General features: G+C 42.5%; 1 protein-coding gene across 4 annotated transcripts in view; it reads left to right on the top strand.

Annotated features, from left to right (window-relative positions):
• The first annotated feature begins 13,510 nt into the window (after nt 1-13,510).
• The window catches only part of LOC119446641 (lisH domain-containing protein ARMC9), a 32,261-nt gene continuing 23,526 nt past the window's right edge, over nt 13,511-22,245 (top strand). For 3 of the 4 annotated variants that reach the window (XM_049664306.1, XM_049664305.1, XM_037711131.2), the window contains exons 1-7: nt 13,511-14,011; nt 15,694-15,890; nt 17,821-17,921; nt 18,037-18,159; nt 19,023-19,190; nt 19,773-19,928; nt 20,645-20,749. In XM_049664306.1, the coding sequence (XP_049520263.1) occupies nt 17,868-17,921; nt 18,037-18,159; nt 19,023-19,190; nt 19,773-19,928; nt 20,645-20,749 (606 nt within the window). In that variant the 5' untranslated portion in view covers nt 13,511-14,011; nt 15,694-15,890; nt 17,821-17,867. The remainder of the gene's footprint in view (nt 14,012-15,693; nt 15,891-17,820; nt 17,922-18,036; nt 18,160-19,022; nt 19,191-19,772; nt 19,929-20,644; nt 20,750-22,245) is intronic. The other variant, XM_037711132.2, reaches the window with a different exon arrangement.

Raw genomic sequence — 22,245 nt, 5'->3', positions numbered from 1 at the left:
ATGCGAAGATGCTAATAACAGCATTTCACCAATTGCATCACAAATGAGACGCAAGCTCAGCGGCCTTGTAATTGTCTTTTTTCAATAATTTTTCGTCTTATTCACGAACCTCTTGCCAATTCATCGGTTGTTGTGTGCTGTAATTTGTTTACATTGTTTTCTAAAGGTTCTTTATGCTTATTTTTATAGTTTGTTTTTGGTGTTTTCGCTCACTCTTAAGAAGTGGTCACTCTCTGGAAGTGCTTTCTCTTTGTCTTGTATAGGTTTTGAACGAGCTTGACGTTTGATTTTTTTTTACCCTCTACTATGCCAAATTGCACACCTCTACCTCATTTTTTTTTTACTTTCAACCACTCCGGCCATAACTACCAAATGGCAGTTGGCAGTACAGCATGAATAAATAAAGTCAGTGCTCAACCTGTTCAAGGCTGAGCAGTCGCTTTGCGTTCAGAGGAAAGGGCTTTCTAGTATTTCATTGTTGCTTGTGCTAAAAAAATTATCTAAACAAAGTTGTCATTTTTTTTTATTTTCATTTGGCTCTGAGGCAGTCAGCGAGCAAGGTAGAATAGTAGTATCCTCACTCCACAGGCATGCTTGCGATGCGGCTCAGCAAAAAGTCTTCGCGAATGAATGCCACGTTACGCGGCTAAAACATCTCATCACAGCCGTAACAAATGTTGCTTTAATGCGACACAAAATCATTAATAAATAAATATGGCTAAACTACGCCGAATGCGAGCGCGCTTCGCCCACATGCAGCCGGGCGGCCGAGCGCCGCGCCCTAGCATGAGGACTGCTCGCAGCGCCACCGCCACCATCATTCGGAAACAGTCCTCAATCCCGTCGGCGGACGGCAGACTAGCCAATATTCTAGGGACCATAATCTGAGTGCACAAAGCTTGGCTAATTTCTAGATTTTTTTAACACGAAAGTGTTTTATGCCGGGCTCCACCAAGACTTCACTGACGTATTTCCGTCACGGAAATACGTCATAGAACATAATACAAAGAAAGAAACCAGAAGAAAAAGTTCCACAAACATGCAAAATTTGGAAATCGAACCCACGACCTCTCGGTCCGCGACGATAGATCGCCGAGCGTTTAACCCATTGCGCCACAAACGCATTTGCAGAGAGCTACACAGACGCGCCTTATATATCTAACACTCCTCCGTGTACCCGCGCTCTTGCTCGGGGCGGTGCCGCCGCCTACGAGCAGAAAAGAGAAGTACTGCATTATGACACTAACGCGCACCGACAGTGAACGCTTCGGTGGTCTCAGCACTACGACGCCTCGATGCCAGCATTCGAAGGGACGCTGGCATCAAGAAGCACTACCAACGCCACCTAGGTGGCGTTCACCGTACTCAGCACAGCGGAACGTGGCCTCCGCAATTAGCTCTGAAAATGTTTCTGAAGTGGATCGCGGAGGCTGCAATTACGACGCGCTGTACGCGCTGATTTGACTCGGTGACGATTCAGTTACGTGCTTTGTCTTGCGCGTTGTATTAGTGTGTCAGTTACGTGCTTCGTCTTTCGCGTTGTGCTAGCGTGTGCAGCGTAGTGCAGCTTCCATATGCACGACGGTTGCTCATGGTCATCGACGTTGGTAGTCGTGATGGAGGAGACGTGCCACCAGGCGTCAGCGTGGGTGCATCAACGCCTAAGGGCGCTTTAGCCACAAAACACCAATAGACATTATATATCAATGTGCAATAAACATTACACTACTTCTGTGAAGACACGTTTCACTTTCGTGTTCTATACCGATTCCTATATAAGAGGGATCAACCACATTTTTTTATAAAAGGCACAAAAAAGTCACAAGATGAGTTTTGAGGCATTGATGAGCCATCATATGTGCCGTGTTCAAGTATTCTGCCCCGATATAGCCCAATGCTGTTTGTAGAATAGCCGCTCGGGGCATAGCTTTTTGGGAATCTATATATCGGTGATAAACTGTCGTATGCAGATCAAGAGATGACATCGTCCATGGAGCTAGGCAGTGTGGTGGCATTATTTGTTGTGCTTGCATGCGTGGAGGATGTCACATATCTGCTTGTGGCTATACTCCATGGCAAACACTTATATATCTGTGCTATACGATGGGGGAAATAGCCAACAGTAAACCCTTTGTCAAAACCAAGTCACCATATTTGAGAACGTTCTAAGGCGGAATGAAAAGATGGAAGCTGCCTTTTTGTTGCGCATTAAAAAATTCTCAGGATCAGTGTCAACCAGCCAGCCCACTTATTGTCCATCTTGCTGCAGTACAGTTTATTTGAATTCTGTCAGGCGGCTGACCAAACAGTGTGTGTACGTTTTATACAGGTTAAATTGCTGTCTTTAATTGAACAATAAACTGAATGAAAAGTTGTACCCTTGCATACATTGTATATCAAACATGTACATGCTAGCACAAATATACAGTTGCAAGATTGTGGGGGCAGCAGAGATCTTTCTAAGCCTGTAAACGTTAAGGCCACGCTACACTCATCCTGCCAATCTGTGCATGATATTTGCAAGGACGTATACTACTTGTTAACAGTGCACTTCTCTTCGGTTCAATTAATCTTGAGTGAAACGTTGTGTGTCAGCTGATTCAACCAAGCAATAACTGGTGTTCTTGGGCATACCACTATGTAGTCTACATTTAATTGCTTTGCTGTCATGAGAGTAGAGAATACTATTGCAGGCTTCCATTGTACATTCATAAAAACTGCCTGCTGACGTCTTGCTCCATCTTTCCGTTGCACACGTGATAAACCTCGCAATTAATATTGTTTTGAAGGAGAGTGCAACAACTTGGCAAAGTAAATAACTTGATAGCTCTGGGGTTAAAGCCATATCCCACCTGCAATATAAGGAGAAAGCAGCAGCACACGCAGCTGTAAATACACCTCGTACCACTGCCTTGCTTTTTCATGCTCTGACTTAACAGGCCTTTGAGCATGTTGCGGAGCTTTATTGCCTACACAAGCTGTCCTGATGCTGTTAGAAAATACCACTGAGTTGTGTAGGACTCCTGGCAGCTCCATGGAATAAGCGGCTACCGTGCAGTGATACTGACAATGCGAAGCTTATACTAGAAGTCACAAAGTAGCAAGATCAGATAAAAAATTGTAAAGGAATTCAATACTCGCAAAAATACTAACTTCTCTAACTTTTATCAGACCTAAGCTAGAATACGCATGTTCTGTTTGGGACCCACACCAAACCGCCCTTCCCTAGAAGCCGGTCAGAATCATGCAGCTCGTTTTATTTATTCTGATTATTCATACCGCACTAGTGTCTCTCAGCTAAAACTAAAAGCAAGAATTTCCAATCTAGATATAAGGCATCATGTTTTTAGGCCTGTGTCGTTGGCACAAATTTTGTCACTCTGCTCCTAGTACTTCAACCATCATTCCAGCGCACCGTCAATCTTGCCGATTACGTCACGAAAAATCTGTCTACCCTCCGCCTTCCCCGACCACTGCGCACCTACATTCTTTCTTTGTGAAGACTGCCCGGGACTGGAATGACCTTTCTGCCGATGCCGTGCACCACTCCAATCCACATTATTTCAAGGCTGCCATTGAGTCCACATTTCACAGAAGTGATCACCCATTCCTCATGTATTAGCCCACACCGGGGCCTTTGATGTAATAATAATAATAATAAATGAGAAATATCAGTATGTCAGCAGCAAACAGGTGTGCAAGATGAACTAGTCGTAGACACCATAAATGATTGCGAAATGATCTGTTCCTACATTAGAAATGCTGCATGTCTTCTTTTGTGTAGCAATTGTCTTTTGTGACAGCACAGCAAGAGGTAGTGCTAAATAATTCAGTTCATACTCTGAGCCTTGGCCATTACCCACGGCAGTCACGCAAAATCTTACAAGAGTGATTGTCTCCCCAAAAGTAACAGGTCGAGAACACCGCCTCTGGTTCTTGTTAAATTGCCAAAGCTAGGCATTGGATCGAGATTTACCACTGCGTGCCCTGCAGCACGCTAGTTATGATTTCATGGAGCTTCTTTCATGCATTCTAGGCTCCCAGAACAGTTTTTCATTAAAAGAAACTTTTCTAATGCTATGTTTTGCTATAATAATGCTATATTTTTTACCAGTGTATATATCTACTTATGCTTTTCATTCCTGTGGCACATTGTTATTTGTATTTGCTGTGTTGTTAATGTAAGTGCTACTTAACCTGATGATGCCATTATGTGTTACTTAGGTAATTCCATGCAATTACTAACAGGCAGTCCCCTAAATTATCCATGTGCTTTGGGACTTCATTTTGTATATATATATATATACATACCTATGAATATACTTACATTTCGAAGCTTAATAGCATTGACATAATGATTGATCAGTCAATTGAATAGTTAATTTATAGTGATGCCACCATTGCCCACAGTTGAAGGCATGGCAGATGAGGAGGAATATAAGAACGAATTCCATCTATCAGTAAAAGAAAACCAACCAACTAGCCAGGACCAGAGGTACGGAGTGACTGCTCTGAGGTCAGCGCTTGTTTAAGGGGACCCTGAACCACCCCTCGCGCTTGGTGAAATAACGTAGTCCGCGGGTGGCATACAATACTGTGAACATTTTAGCAAAGTTTTGCTGTCGTACGCGGTACATGAAGCTCGCAAGTGGAGGGCGAAGTCACCTTTCTCTCAAATGCTCTCGTTTCAACAGAGGCCATGATCCTCACTCTCTTCTGTGTGCTTTATTACGTAATAAATGTGGTCGGCTACACCGCGGCCGCCGCAGGGGTGCCGCCACGAGTCCACTGGCTAAGCGCACTGCGGCTCGCTGAGGACAACCGCGTTTGGCTTACGTTTAGCGTGGCGTAAGCACCAAAATCGGAAGTCGTGGCGTCTACGTTAACATCGAAAATGAAATTTGAACTGCGCGCCACGGTGACGTTTCGAAGGCGGAGCGTTGTGGCCCCGCCCCACTCCCGCCGTAGCCTTCGTAATGCAAGGCATTGCGGAAGGAAGAGGAGCACACCGTAGGCCGTGTTTGATTGCCAATAACTCCGTTTCTGCTGAACGCATTGAAGTACTTTTTGCGGCAAACTATTGCTGTAATAGCCTATTTTCACTTCAAATGTCTTTCTCAACTTCGATAAGAAGTGGTTCAGGGCCCCTTTAATGAATGTGGTTGCTTACCTGATGACCTCTACAGATTTATATTGATGTTCACTGCAAGGAGCTCTTGCCTTGGCCTTTATAGCAACCACTAACTCACCAGACTCTACATGAATAAATTTCGCCGCTGTACATACAAAAATGATACTATATTTAGGAACGCAACCACAATTTTGGTGACTGCCTTTGCACTGGCATTGAGGCCACATGGAAGGGACAATGCATATTACATCAACCCTCAAAAGAAAATACATTTAACACATTTCCATACATAAATACATTTAACCCCCTCTTCATATCTGTTATATGCTGAGCTGCATTCACAACCTGGAATGGTTGTTTTCTACTCATTCAGGCAACTCACAGATGGCATCCAGCCTTAGAAGTGCAAAGAATTTAGCCGATACTCTATATATTGGGTGTCTTATGTAACTTGAATCAAGTTTTGTTAAAACTGGTAGACTTTAGGCCACTCAGAGTATTTTTTGAAGGGATTATCTAGTCAGCCAAGTTCAGTTATGCAAATCTTAAACTGCAGTTGAAGCCACTTATATGGATGGATGGAAAAACTTTATTAAGCGAGCGAGTTTGGACCCTTCAAGGACCCAGGGCCACCGCACAGCCCTCACATTACGCGCATGTGTCCAGGCCACGTAGGGCCATGACACTGGCACCCCGGTTCACGCAGCGAAGTTGGGTGTCCGGGTCCTGCGACTCAAGGAGGGCCTCCCATTCGTCCCGGCCATGTTCCGATGGCGGGCTGTCCCTGCGGGGGAGGATCGGCAGGGCAGCCGAAGAGGATGTGGTCTAAGGTGGCGTGCGACTCTCCACAGAGAGTGTACTCTGGCGAAATGGGGCGGAAGTGGGATAGGAGCGGAGGGGTGGGAAGAGGTGTACGCTCACGCAAGTTCCTAACTGTTGGTGCATGTCTTAGTGCATCAGGGTGACAGAACTAGAGAAGGAGGGGCGGGCGGGTGTTCCTCATCCACGTGAAGATTAGTTTAGTTTTGGGGTTTTTACGTGCCAAAACCACGGTCTGATTATGAGGCACGCCGTAAGACAGGGGGACTCCGGATTAATTTTGAGACCACCTGGGGTTCTTTAACGTTCACCAAAACCTAAGTCACGAGCACTTTTGCATTCCGCCCTCATCGAAATGCTGCCACCTCGGCCAGGTATTGAACTCGCGACCTCGGGCTCAGCAGCGCAACGCCATAGCAACAGCTATACTTCGGCGGGACACGTGACTATAGCAATATCGTCGGAGAGAGCACGAACATGAGAAGGAAATGATTTCCCTCCGTTGACCTCAGCATGTGCAAGCATGTGCCAGCATACTCGTATATATTAGCACCCATGGCGACAGCCAATATAGTCACGGCAAGGAGCAGATGAAAGCTCCAGTTCAAGGCGTACGTGCTTTGAATTTAAACGCACAGCGGCCAGCCACCGTGAACGCGGAGGTCAACGATGATTTGGGGGTGGGAACTAAATTTACGTGAGAGGCTCGGCCCCGGGCTTGCCTCGTGTCTACGCCCTTGCACGGTGCGCTGCGTTGTTTGCAGATTGTGACCGCGATTCCGCGTGTCATCCCTCCGGGGCATACGGATCGACCTGTTTCGTGTGGAATCGATCCCGCTTATACATTGTCGTGCTCTGCACGTCGCTCGTGTTTGTCGCGGACGCCAATCACTTGGATAGCGCTGACGAGGCTTCACGTATTCGGACATCACGGACGTGTATACCGCGCTGATTTTTCGTCGACATGATCACCATATTTCTCAATTTGCGCATCAATGAATACTATAGGTCACCACACGAGAGACAAAACTATATATGTACAGGCTCGGCAACTTTTAAGGGAAACGCTTCATTAGTATTCAAGCACTCGCAGGAGGTTATATTTAGCATGCAATCCAGCAGATCTAATAGATATCCGCGTTAGGCGTCCCGCGAGGCACCTTTTGCTATAAGAACAAGATACTATATCCTTCAATAAAGATGTACGCATAAAGGTGTTCACAAAAGCGACTTGTTTTTGCCTTTCCTGTTCTGTAATGACGAGGTAAAAAGCAAGAATATCAGGCTACGGGCAAGGTGAACCTTCTGCTTGCCCAACTGGGCTCCATTTATTATGATGGCAGTGACTTCCATAAAAATTTACTGAAGGCATTGCCATGTTTGGCAGGATGTTCGGCGTATCACTGAAGAACGTTGAAGTACAAAAATACATTTAAGTAAAAGGCAAGGGCCAACAAACGACACGTAATATAATAAGTAATACTTAGTATATAATAATAAATATAAGTTTTACAGTTATTATAAGGGCACAAAAATATAAACAAGAAAGATGAATACATACAATTAATACTGGAATGCGCACATCTTCAGGTACACGTACCAAAAGCCTGAAGTTCACCACTGAATTCTTGTGTACATATATTTGTCATTGACGTATTTAATTAGACATTGTTTATAGTTCTTAAATAATCTGATCAATGTCAGTAGTGTTTCGAAATGTATGTAGAATCCACCAACCCGTGGAAATGGCGCCCCTGACTGGCCTCTGCGTACCCAGGCATCTTTCACCCACACTCGTTTATAACCAAAGAGAGAGAGAGAGAGAGAAAGAAAGAGGAGCACGTTTTTGAAGATGTAATGTCAATCTGAACAAGTGATACACACGAAAGATAGCAAAGCTGTTATTAACTCTTTCTTTACCACTAGAAATGTGCTCATTTTCGATGCTTTTATGTCAAGACGCAACGTTTATTATTCGCAACGTATGTACAGGTGACATATCAGGTGACATACCTGATCAATGGTATTTTGAATGGAAGTAAAGCAGAAATAATTGCTCAGGGAGATTTTGAGAATTCTTATCTGAAACTTCAAAGAATCACCTCAAGACGCATGAATGAAAGCAATAATTAGCTATTTTTGTTAGAACTTCCATTTCTTTATGGAAAAATAAAGCTGATTTGATTTGAACTACTGAATGTAAAAAAAGAAAAAGCAAAAATGAAATATACAAAACATTCGCCTTGCTCTTTGTTAAAAAATAGTATTCAAATTTGTTGGCATGAATATTGGCCATAGTGATGCCCATGCTATGCGGGAAAGCCGCAGCTTCGCAAATGTGAAAGCTGGTATAAGCGTCTATGGTGCAAATTAAGAGCCTTCTCTCTTTTTTTTTTTTTTTTTTTTTTTTACTCACAGCATGAATCATCTGTTTCCTTTTTTTACTGCATTCATCAGGCTCTCGAAGCAATGGTGGTTAGATTGAGGATCATGCACAAGCCTCTTCATACTTGATTATTGTGTTCAGTCAGCTTTTTTGTCCAAGCAAGCTCGTCTAGCCGTGCGCCTTCAACTGGATCTGGAGCTTTATTTCAATTTGGAGATATCCGCCATGCAGATATCTGCTTAATGATCGATTGTTCTGCGGGCACTCGTCCCAAATTTGATCTTCTATACGCGAGCGCTAGGATATTGTTACGGGTCACATGACCAGAAGGAAATATGAATGAAGTGTTCCTTATACATATAAGCGGACAACACTGACGCGTATAGATCTATACATTAAAGAGTAACAGCAAAACGGGCACGTTCCGGTCATAACAAATAGTCGAAGTAGTCGGCCCTGACCTATTTACGAGACAAGGCGCGTGACCTCAGGTTCACAGGTCGCACGTGCTCCATCGAATGTGTCCTGCGCGCAAAAAAAGAAAAAAAGCAACAGAAAAAAAAAGGGGGGTAAACGGTCGTTTCTCAGAACTGCCTCGCCACGACGAACATACTTGCATCGAGTCCTGCCGCACAGCGTTGTTTTGAACACTCGCCGCAGTTGGCTCTCTCTCTCTCCTCCCCCCCCCCCCTCTTTTTTTTCTTTTACATTATTTCTTCGTACGTCGACTATTTCGCACGTGACTTTTTGTAGCGTCAACAGCTAGCACGTATACGTATTCGCGCTTTCATCCCGACGTCGTTCCCTCTTTTCCTAGCGGTTTTTCCCTCTACCCATAGTCCCAGCTCTTGCTTTTTTTTTCTTTATAAGGCTTTCGTTATAAGGCTATCTATCTATCTATCTATCTATCTATCTATCTATCTATCTATCTATCTATCTATCTATCTATCTATCTATCTATCTATCTATCTATCTATCTATCTATCTATCTATCTATCTATCTATCTATCTATCTATCTATCATGCTCAACTTGGCTTTGTGAAGTTATGAAGTTAGAACTGTGCTAGCTTCACAGTTCCTTGCCTTGGTCTTTCCTAATTTCGGCACTGGGGAAATCTCACACAAAGTAACACCTCTCAGAGTAATTTTCTCGTTGTTCAGGGTATTACTCGACGAGGTCATGTCAGCGTTAGTGTTCATCGTTTTCCACATTCTCCGCTGTTACGCTGGTGGACGGCGGCTCGTCAAACTCGGGGTCTTCTAGAAGAGCGCGGGGAAATGTCTACACACCACACTTTCGAAATCCAGATGATATTCTCTTGTACGTCCGCACCATCCTAAACGAGAAAGTATAATATATAATGTGCGTAAATAAATTATTCGCTTAGTAAGAAATTGTTTATGCCGATTCAACGCCTTTTTGTCGCGTTTTGCCTCTTTGAAATGCCCAATTTAAAAAAGCCAGCGGATCCCACGCCCTGTGGGAATCGATGTTATGCGAAGCAGTGTGCGGGGAGCCTACCAAGGTAACGAAACGATCATGAGAGCACCAAGACGTAGGGGGCTCTTTCATGACCTACATGACACGCATGTCACGACATTCATGTCATGAGTCCTCAGGAGTCCCTTTAGCTATATACACCTAAGACACCTAGGGCGAAAGCATTAGTCATACTCGTGACTATGACTTCTACCACCATCCTTTAGTGTTTCCTTCACTTAGTACCGACGTCTGAACCCATTCCAGTGGTTTTTGAGTGTTAATCATTTTTCGCTGAGCCATTGTCATTTTTGCTGAGTCATGCTCATGACTATAATTTCTACCATCATCCTTTAGTGTTTCCTTCACTTGGTGCCCATGTCCGAGTCCATTCCAGTGATTTTTGAGTGTTAATATTTCTTCGCTGAGTCATTATCATTTTGCTGAGTCATGCTCATGACTATGACTTCTACCAGCATCCTGTAGTGTTTCCTTCACTTAGTACCCACGTCCGAACCCATTTGAGTGGTTTTTGAGTGTTAATCATTTTTCGCTGGGTCATTGTCATGACCTACATGACACGCATGTCATGACATTTTTGTCATGACCTATCACTTAACTTCGTCATGCACTCCTGTCATAGTATATCAATTTTGTACCTACCAAGTTAACGAAACGACCATGAGGGCACCAAGACGCAGGCGGCTGTTTCATGACCTACATGACATGCATGTCATGATATTCATGTCATGACATATCATTTCTGTTCGTCATGTACTCTTGTCATAGTACCAGTTTTGGTACATACCAAGTAAACGAAACGACCATGAGAGCACAAAGTCGTAGGCGGCTAGATAGATAGATACGGTCAAAGTAGCAAATGTTGGCCAAGAAATGCTTCGCATATAAAAAATTCCCCTTCAACCCACGACACATACAGAACTAAACTTTTGGCAGCATGTAGCTAGTGTTACAAAGCAACAATATAAATACGTTGCTGAACTGACGCGGTAGTCCCTTCATGCATGGCTCCGCAAATTTCAGTTAAATCTTTTTGGCGAGTCACGAGCTCACTGACAACAACCGTGCATTTTTTTCGTGCACGAACTCTTCGAACAATTGCGAACTTTTTTATCAACAGGAATCGACAACTACCCCCACCTATTTATGAAATAAAGAATAAAAAAAAAGAAAACTTTTTTGACTTAGGTACAGATGGCAGCAGAGTGAAACTGTCGCGTTTTGCCCCGCGTCTCATTTTGCCCCGCCTTACCCTAAGCACGGGTCCTTCTTTGGAATTCTGTTGGGACACCTTGATTTCCTTAAGAAGTTTCTTTGTGTTCGCCTGAGACACCTTCGTTTGCTTTGGAAGACTAACGCTACCGCTCCAACGCGCCAACCACTACGCTGGTTGTTTACGATATGCGAATCACCGCGTATGAAGACTCACGACGCCACCTACAAGAAGAACGATGTGGCGTAGTAGCCGTGAGCGCGAGCCAGCGTCTTTTGCTTCATGTTTTGTTCCCCACGGGTCCACGGGATCTTATCCTTTCACAGGAGGCGCGCGTCTGCTCCTGTTTCTTTTAAGTTTCGTTTACCGCGCGACGCCATCGGTAGGGCCGCGCGCTGGCGTTGGCCGCTGACGTCACGCTCCTCCATTGCGCAGCTGCGGTACGGTAGCTGCGGCTCGAGGCTTCGCCCGCTCCGCTAGAACGCCCACTCAACAAACAGATCGGGTGGGTTTGAGCCTCCTATGCTTATTGTATGACAATAAAACAGTGTGAAGTTATAATGCATACTTGTAGCGTACGAACGGTACTGTGCTTGTACTGGATGTTGGCAACGTGTAACGGTGATCACAATGAGCGTTACAGTTATAAAAGTTGCCTATGCGTAGTTCTTAGTTTAGGTTAGGTTAGGTTGGTAATATCGAGACCAAGCGCATCCCACACGCAGTGGGATGCGCTTGGTCTCGATATTACCTGGATTTTTGCATTTCAATTTCGATTATGAATATCTCAAATTACGTGTGATATATATATTTTTTATTTCTTAAGAATGGGTATGCCATAAATTGTGACGCCCTACAAGTTTTCCATATAAACAACTGCCCTCAAATTAATTTTTAAATTAATTTAAAAAAATTTGTTAATTAGACTTTTCAGAGTAACTTTAGCAGCGGCGAAGTATTTCCACCTCACCGTAGAGCTCATATGAGACGATGACAAGTGTCTCAAGGTCATAGCTTGTTTTGATAACAAATCGGTATTGTCTGAAAAAAAAAAAAAAAACACCCTGTAGTATACTGTCAGGCCGAGACGTCGAATAAACTGTGCAATTTATTTATTTATTTATTTATTTATTTATTTATTTATTTATTTATTTATTTATTTATTTATTTATTTATTTATTTATTTATTTATTAGGCAATTATGACAGGCTTTACGCCCAAACATTGAGGCTCACAATGCATTCACTCCCGAACCTCGTTATAACAAAATGGGATATAACGAAATAATAAATATAACGAAGTAAATTCCATGGAAATCCCCATATATATCCATACTTTTAAAACCTCACTTTAACGAAATGGAATAGTCCCGCCACTGGATATAACGAACTAAATTCCGTCTCCAAAACCGAAAAATACTCGACCGCTGCGCGCTGAGTACATCGCTTTCCGTGGATTCAAAATCCAATTGGAATTCCAATTTCCGTGAATTCAAAACTACCGCGTCCCGCGTTTGCGCACCAGCGCACAGTTCTGGCACTGCTGCGCGAAGGCAAGGCTGTTATGGCGGGCTAGGCGCTTTCGCTATAGACTTTACTTTCGCTCCTGATCTCGAGCTCGCCGAATCGCTTGGCAAGACTGTTTGACCATGGCCACTGATAAATTGCACACTCGCGCATTTCATCGAGCGGCCGTGGTTTGAGCCTCACATTCGGGCGAATATGAGGCGAGTGTCCTGATCAAGCCGCGATCAGCCATCGTATCAAGGAAGAAGAAAGAATTTTATTTGTAGAAAGACAGAGAGGTCGCGCCCAGAGCTCGTGAGCCAGAAAAGAAACTGGTGCATTCTGGGATGCCACTGCTCTTACCACGGATCAAAGCAGTGCACACCACCGGCCCAGCATCTTTGCGGGCACATGTGGAGTCACATATATCTAGGACACGCGTATCTGTAGTAGAGCAACAACACAGGGATTTGTTGATTCGGTCGCTTCGCAGGCAGCGCTGCACGCACCAAGCGATTGAGTTCGCAGGGTTTGCACTCTTGAGCGCGTTATTCGTTTTCAAAACACCCGCGTCATATGCCCATCAGATCACGTGATTTTCGAAGTCGCTTGCTTTATTTGTTGCTTTTGCTTAGTTTCTCCTATAAATCTTTACAGATTTTTTTCTTTCCACCTCCTAGCTCAACAGACTCAGCCCCAAGCATGATAGGATTGCAATCGGCACGCGTCGAATGCACATGCGTGCTACGTCGCAAACGTAAACAAGTCAGCGCCGACTGAGCTAGCTTGCAGAGTTAGATTTTCATTAGCAGTTGTATTAGATCTGCCATGTCGTTTGCTAAAGAAAACAGGAATATTTATTTAAGGAGCATCTGCTCTTCCATGAACAACTTCAACTTTCTTTTTTTTTTTTCTTTCTTTTTTTTTTTTTTTTTTTTTTTTTTTTTTTTTTTTTTTCTGACGAAAATTGGGAACGCGCAATCCAGGCACACAATGCGCTATCGTTCCCTGCAGAGGAGGCACATTGCGAGCAGGATTTTGTGTTACGTCTTCCCCTTGTAACTGTTCCAAACAAGGCAGAAAGCCGCGCTTGGACGTGGAATCACCATAACCGAGGCGAATGTAGTCCAGCTCATATAATTCAACAATATACTAATTAACTCATGTACTAGTACATACATACGTGTCTATCGCGCGCATACATTTAGAAAGGTTGATGCACTAAATTTACGGACCTCGTATGTACAAGTTATCCAAAGGCGTGCGTGAAGGAGTGAGCATCAGTTATACTACCAGAAAACCTTCAAAGATAAGCGAAAGCCACAGCTGACAATTTCAAATGCCGTTTATTTTAAATGTTAAAAACTATGTTGCATACTCGATGCAGTAGCATTATCAGTATCCGATTATATAAGAGGCCGTGCCCAGGCTCTCTCACTCTCCCTGAAATGAAAGGTGGGTCGCTTTTAATGCATAGTGGTTTAGCTCGTTGGTCACACCCCTCTGCACAGGATCTTGCATATCCACTGAACTTGGGCTACGTACCATTATACATACTCCCCATGTTTCTGTCCTCTTTTGTGCTACAAGTGTTTCAGAGTGTCAAACTTTAAAAGAGTGAGTATTTTGTCTGGTTGGTACGTACTCGAATCTCTATAAGACACAACACGAGGACGTTTCATTTCATCCCTACCCTGTTCTTCATTGTTCAAGTGTGAATTTAACTTCTACCGCGGCAAGTGCATGAAACAAAGTAAAGAATTACATCCCTTTGCTGTATCTGCTTATGGAGATGCAGCTTGTACTAGCTTCTGAATGCTGACTGGCGGAAAAGAAGGAAATACATACATTATATATAAATTTAAGTGGAACTTTCTACTAAACAAACAACAAGTGTGTATGTATATTGTGAAAGGTTTTTGTTTTGAGAAGCATGTTGGCAGTGTTCAATGTTCGAAGCTTGGCTTTCTGTAAGTCGTGCTCGCAGCTTTCTTGTTCATATATCAAAATGCCTGAGTTTTGTCAACACCTTTGGCACATGCTTTCAAGATTTCACTTCTTTTTATGCGGCCGCAGAGTGTCGCAGACAGTGGAATATGCAAAATTTACAGCTTGTAATTATGAGGACAGGCCAAAACAACTTGAATGTTAATGCTGTAGGCTACAATTTTTTTTTCTATGTGGAATCTTCACCGCATGCATTATCGTGAAAATAATAAATTTTGAAAGCGATCGAGACATTATTCATGACTGAAGGACATATAAGAGCTTCGTGCTTGAGGATGTGATGGAAGAAAAATTCTAAATTCTCAACCAGTTGTAAATGTTCTTTCATCTCAGTCCTGTGCATCTTGCTGACTTTGCTGAACTAGGAAAAAGCCAGCTGTTGGCTGTGAGGCCATGAATTAGACATCAGGATTTCAGCTCTCCCCTTTGTTTTGCTTGAAGTAATGAAGTGACGTGGACAAAGGAAGAGCAATATAATTGAACAGGACAGAGGAGATGACAGACACGAGCACTCTGTGCATGTCATCTCCTCTCATCCCATTCAAAAGCACTTTTTTTTTTCCCAACACTATACCAATTGGCACAAATTAGTGCACTGTTGACAAAGTGACTTCCACACATGAAGTGTAATATCACATCTTATGTTATGGAGCCTTTGCTACTGAGTTAGCTCATATTTCCCAGGTTAAAGACTTGAATTTCACAATGCAAGTTCACAAGACCGCACATGTAGAAAGGGTTGATGGTGGTCTGAAAAATTGCGTTCTCAACTGCATATTTTTATCTGTTCTGTGAACCAAAGTGTGTGCATTTTTGCTTTGTGTACATTATGCCCCACCAATCTTACATAACCAAGTCTCCACAGGTCTTCTACTGCATCACATTGTTCTTGATTGCTATTGGATGTAGAAGCCTTTTACATGAAATCTTAGTTGTAAAGGTTTTGAAAAAGCCTTAGGGCAAATAAGATTACCACGGAAAGGAGAATATGGCAGAAGTGCAAAATGAGCCAGTGCATGCGTCATATTTTGCTTTATTATGTGACTCCTTTGATGTATGTTACTTGTCAGCTTATTAATATAGAATAAGCTGTCATCTTTAATGGTTACACACTACCCTAATTTATGCAGGTCAACATCATGGCTTGTTTACTCCAAGAGGGATGATCTCCTCAGAAATTCAACTGACACGCTCTTCACTGGGTGCCGCACCTGCAGTCTCAACTTTCGTGCAGACAATTACACAGGTCTGTGGAAACAAAAGGCTTCTCAACTTAACTGCACCTTCCATTGACCCAAGTTCATGCCCACACCTTGGAGAGTTATTGGTAAGAGTGGCAGTTCAATTAAAGCAGGTGCATTATGCCTGATTTCATAAAATACCAGTTTCAAGACTTGAGTTCTTGAGAAAAACTCTGTTTTATGTGATGTGCAGAGGCTTGGTAGGGTGTACAACTCTGTGTCTGTAATTTCTTATTGGTCTGCATGGTTACATTGCAAAGAGCATGTTTCTGCCAGAAGGAATAGTCTACCTTTCTAGGGTATGCTGTGTTTTACAGATTCTAAATGGAAGCAGCATGCAAACTCATCGGTAATCATCTATTCACATCATTAACAGCACTAATTTAATCACACAAAAATAAAGTGAGTGCTATAGAAAAACCACACAATCTGTTGGCAAAAGTCTGTTTGATTTGTAATCCGTCTTGCAGTCTGTTGTTGCGAGTCCACTTGATGCAAGAGCTGCTGTGGTCGCCTAGCAACTATGGCATTGGGCTGCTAAGCACAAGGTCGCAGGATAAATTCCCTGCCGCCACTGCCGCATTCATATGGTAATGGAATGCAACAACGCTTGTGTGCTCACAAGCATGTTAAAGAACCCCAGGGAGTCAAAATTATTTCGGAGTCCTCCACTGTGTACTGTGCACTCCTCATAAACAGATCATGGTTTTGCCACGTAATACTGCCAAATTTTTTTTTTTCAACTTCTTGCAAGCACTTTAACTTTTCATAGGTGTGGCATGGAAAATGGTACTTTTTATTGAGTTTTCTGTACTATCCGAAGTACATCGTCTGTTCACTCTTTACAAGCATTTTATTAGTTCCACAGTAATTTTATGGCATGAACAGAGTATAATTTTAAGCACCACGTCCCTGACTGTTACAATGCTCTGCTCAACATCTCTGAGTGCCTCGCGCAGCCGTCTGAACATTGACATGTCTTGTGTTACCACAAGCAGTGACAGCGAAGGCTAACAGTGAAGCACTCAGATGAGCTGCTTGTTAATTGGGACAAAGCAATGCAGGCTTTGTCATGCAGTTGAAATTGTTAGTTATTAGGACTTGTTGCTGGCAGATGCGCTCATTCTCATCTCTGTTTCTCATTTTAGCTCAAGAATATTTAAAGCCAGAGGATTGTGAATAGATGGTGAAGAAAGAATACATATAAAAAAAAAGTGACTAGTTGATAAGAGCGCTGGCGACATACAGGTATACACTGTACTAGCTAGCAGCCTGCTTGAGAACCAGGTTAAAAAAGGTTACTGATCTGAAACCTATAATTTCACTCTTGCTTGGGCACAGTTAATGTCCTCCAATATCTTGTAATAAAAAAAAAAGTGCTAACGGAGCAAAGTTTTCACACAAAGCTGCCTTCAGGAATTTTGTGTGGGGAGGTGGCAGACCACCATCCACTTAAGTCTGTGGGTTTGATTGCCATAGAACAGAGTCTGGTCAGATAGCATGGATAGCAGAGGGGTTAACACATAGCTTTTTCTTATCCACATGACAAACACGTTTGATGTTCCTATTTGTGTAATCTAGTCTACATTGTGCAGCAGCTGTTTAACAGTGTTGTGTTGCAGTATTGGACTAAAACAAAAGAAAATATAATGTAATTGAAAATATAGTTATGGGCTTTTGCTTTGTGAACATGTGTTGGCTAATCAATGAAGTAGAGACTTGGGCTTGTTTCTGCATCTTTGGCTCAACACAAAAACAGGGACATAGGCGGAGCCACAGTGTTGCATGCTACTGTTTGCGCTTTCTTTGGGGAACTTGTGTCATTATTGACAAGTTTACTCAAGCATCCTTTATTTTGCTGAATGTAAAGGTGTGATAGTGCAATGATGCAAACTTGAATAATTTTTGGGCATTAAACTGAGAACTATATGCTTAATATTTAGTATGTTCCTTGACTGCTTTACTTTCAGAAGTGTTAGTCTGTTGCATTCAGTTTTGTTTTCTTGCAATTTGCAGTGTAAGATTCAAATACAGCAGCGTTGGAGCCTACGACAACTGATGACATGTCTGGCTTTGTTTTGTCCATTGAAGGGGAGTTGAACTTCATTGTCAAAGAGGCAAGTCTTTATCATATTTCTACAGTGCTGCCATTCATAGCAGGAGCACTTGAATTTCTCAACTCGGGAGATTTTCGCAAAACGTTTCGAACTCCTCTCAAAAAACCTCTTGCAGTACCTCGACTACCTGGGACTCCATAGTGTGTCGAAGCACTTCGAAGAAGAATGCCTGGCACGCAGCAAGCCGATCCAGGAGAGCTTTGCTTCGTACAGAAATGAGCGGACACAGAAAGTTCAGGTAAATGTTTGCCTGACGAATGTATACAGCTCCACGCAACCCACAGCAAGGGTCTGCAGCCACAGTCCATGCTGGCTGTTTATTGCTGTTTTAAAGGGACACAAAAGGCAACATTGGATCAAGCTGATATAGGGAAGGTTTTTACATTATGTTAGGTTCAGGCTAAGTCATCAACACTAAGGGCTAACGTTGGGTCATGCTGAAGTGGTAGGTTAGTTCTCAAAATGTGTTAAATGTCCTTTTACAAAAAGCAGAGCTTCTAAAAGCAAGATGATGATGTGACACGATTGATGTGACTGGTGCCTGGTGCTGCCACTGTAAAATATAAATCCAGCTGTCACTGGTGTCTTGCATTCTATTTATAACTGGTAGATAGTAGTTGACCGCTGATAATATTATTGTTGTGGTGAAAAAGAATTACATTGCATTGGAGCATACGCAAAAAGAAAAGCCGTTGGCAAGTTTATCGGATTTTTTTTTTTGTAGAGAAGAGCTACATGAAAAATGGAATGCCTCATTCTGTGCAGTGATTTGAATATTAAGAGGGAAAATTGGGTTCAGCTATTTTGATGCCATGCACTTGAATTTCAATGATGAGTGCTTCTGGCAATCACACATGTGTGTGAGGGATGTTGCAGACTGAAAAGTTCCATTAAATATTTTATTTCTAATGCATGCTGCAGAATTTTTGCTCCACTTTGAAGAACAGGATTCTCAAATTCCATTTGTGAGTCCTTTGGAACCTCTGTGCCACGGGGTCTCTTGAAAGTTTGTAACGTGTCTTTTGTATGTATTAAAAAAGGGTTCTTTATTTGCTTATCTGTCTGTCACTGCAGCTCATTTCTTTTGCCTTTCTTGTGCAGAAGGAACTGCTGAGCTATTTTGATGAAGGCAAGCAGGCTCAGTTTTTTGCCATTTGGGACTCTGTCGTCTCGAGAAGCACAGCCATCGCTGAGACCATGTGTCATGACCTGGAGTTTCACCTGCGGTTGCACTTTGCCGTCTACCCACTGCGCTACCCTGAGAAAGCCGTGAGTTGTGGGCCATGTTCTCATTCTTGCATGATGCTGTTACTGTAATGTTTCTTACAAAAATTGCAACAGAGAACTATGCCAGTGTGATCATTCAGCATCCATGGCAGTGATGAGTAAGTAGTACATGGATTTGTCTGATCTTCATCAGACAAATTACAACATTACATGTGCTTCATATTAAGTAGCGCTGGGTGAACATCGGCTCAAGGACAAATGTGTTGTCATTTGTCCTTCTTGTGTCACTGTTCGCCCTGCGCTATCAATACTGCGGAGATGTACTATCAAGCTCAAATTTCTACCATTTTGAAATGTTTACAGCATAGCCCTCATAGCCTGCTATGCATCTTTGAGGCATTAAACCCCACAAAATTCAGTTTAGTTGTATGTTAGTATTATGTTAGTATGTTGCATGTTGTGTGGGTGTGCTAGCCCAAGTGCATGGTACATCAAACATGTGACCTGTAAGGAAGACATTGTGTAGTGCGAAGAGAGATGGCCGTGCAGGCAGAACCACAGGAGAAACGCTACAATTTCCATTGTAATATGTGTGACACATTCTATGCTTCTTGTATTCACCAGAATCTTCAGGGCAGCATGACTGTTGAGGGTGCCATGTCCAACTTCCGTCAGTACATAGAGTCCATCAAGGCCCGCACTGAGGATCCACTGGTGTACTTTGCCTTGCCTTATGTCCAGAACCCAAGGCAGTTTCCTGTCTTCAAGCCAGTTTTTGAGGCAAGTGTTACTGACACCTTTTTAACTCCTTCAGTGTTTTACAGCGAAGTTGTCATTGTGACTAGCATGACCTAATAAATGTAAACATAAATGTCAAATATGCTAAAGCCATAGGTACAACATTAACTCTAAACGTGTTAATGTTGAAGCTGGAAGATTTTAATTTGTCAGCATCTGTCTTAAGAACAACAGTTGTAGCCATGCTAATATTAGAGGGCATGTTATCGTGCATATGTGGGAAAAGGTAATGCTGGAGAGATAATCAGATGTTTTGTGAGAAATTAGCTCGTTAATTGCTTACCCAAGACATAGCATATTATATTTAAAGAGGTCTAAGGAGGGGGGCTTTAGTGTCACAAATAGCGCATTTTGACACTTGATCTGGCTAGCTCGGCTGTCTACAGTGCAATGAGTAGTGGCATTGCAGATGACCGAACAAGCTAGAGCAAGTGCCAAAAATGTCGCTATGTTCTCCTTTGACACGACCACCTTCTGCATCCTGACGTCATGACACATGCAACTCCTGAAAAACAAAACCAATATTGGCTCGAAGAAAAGTTATTATAGTAAATTATTTAGGCCACTTTGAGGCTAGCAGGGTATTTTTCCTGAGGTTTCAAAAACTAGGACTTTCATTCAAAGCAAAAAATGAAAAGTCAGAAAATGTCACATCAATGCTCCTTTAATCAATTCTTTCTGATGTCCTTCTTGTTCAGGAAAGCTGGGTGAATGAGCTCAAGACTAGGCTGGAGAAGTTTGTGCAAGAGTCTCTCTCAACTCAGTACCAGCAAAGAGCAAAGCCTCGTCTTATGGATCTTTATGTATCCTTTATTTTACTGAAAGGCAACCTGGCTCTACTCTCACAAGTGGAGTCGGCCATCTTTTACCATTTGTCATCTCCAGTGAAAGCAGAGTTCTGGGGCCGTATTCTTTGTTGACCACTTTTGATGATATCACTTTCAGTGCCGTTTTTGGTTGTCTGCCAGCAGAAGCAAATGTTACGAAAGGAGTGCCGTATTTGCCACAAATGCTATTTTCACGTTGCATAGTTCTCAAGTATGATGACAGAATTCCCCACTGCAGTAACATGTCATGCTGGTTGATTCATCGTGCTGAAGTAAAAGTATCTCTGAAAGTGATTGACCAAGAATACATCTACTGTTTGAATGAAGAATTTAAGTGTAATAGCTAAATCTTTTGCTTGTTTGTCTATGGCTTTATCAACACTTTCATGCCACATATTTATGCATTGCATAAATCAACCAAAAACGGCACTGAAAGTGATATCATCAAAAGTGGTCAACAAAGAATACGGCCCCAGAACTCTGCTTTCACTGGAGATGATAAATGATAAAAAATGGCCGACTCCACTTGTGAGACTGACTCACTGCATCAGTTTCGTGCCCTTTATCGCTTTCGTTAACTGTCGTCTGTGTCCCTCAAGAAGGCACATATAATTGGCTTCAGTTCAAGCTCGTACGGAGCACATGTTTTTTATTTAAATTATCAAATGTTTTGGATTGTCTAAAGCTGAATAAATTATTGTAAAACACAGTTGTGAGTTCTTCTCTGAACAGATAGATGCAGAAAAATGTTTTCTCTCTTTCTGCACGAACCTTATTGAGGTGAGGGGGAGACATGAAGCTAATGAGCACTTCATGATAGAAGAGTGAGGAGGGTTCATGCAAATACACATATCCAAATATCAGAGCCATTAACGCATCATTTGGAGCCATATTTTAACAGTGCTTGTCGCAATACACAGGAACCTACATATCAAACATGGGAGTGTTTTGACATGTCTTATGAATGGCCACTGGTAAGCTGTTCTTGGCTAAATTGACCTGCTCGTAGAAGCCAGAAAGCTTAAATAGCCTGAATTGACCAAAGGGACGTCGTTTGAATTCATTGGCTTCAAAATTTATTGAAAATTTTGTGTATCGAAGATTTGTTTGAATCCAGCAGAACTATATAATTTTGAATTGTCACAAATTGACTGTAAGTACATAAAAAGATTTGTAGCAAAAATGTACAGATTTCTTTATTGTGTGGCATCTATTTTCTCGTATCCCATTCCCTCTTTATAAATTATGTTACATTGGAGTGGTTGCATTGGAGTGCTCTCGCAGTGCATTTTACTTTCAGTTGGTCAAAGTGGAGTGCTTGTAATACATTTGCATGGTTTGTTCAGAGCGCTCTCCGCGCTGTGCTCCAGGAAAGAGTGCTCAGAGGCCCTCTCACCTTCAAGCATGAGTGCGACAAAGATCCAACTGAATTATGGTCACATAGCTCCTTTAATTGCTTTAGGAGCACCTGG

Source organism: Dermacentor silvarum, chromosome 3 (genome assembly GCF_013339745.2).
Source record: "Dermacentor silvarum isolate Dsil-2018 chromosome 3, BIME_Dsil_1.4, whole genome shotgun sequence".
Taxonomy (NCBI): Eukaryota; Metazoa; Arthropoda; class Arachnida; order Ixodida; family Ixodidae; genus Dermacentor; species Dermacentor silvarum.
This window is presented reverse-complemented; position numbering and strand designations above follow the sequence as displayed.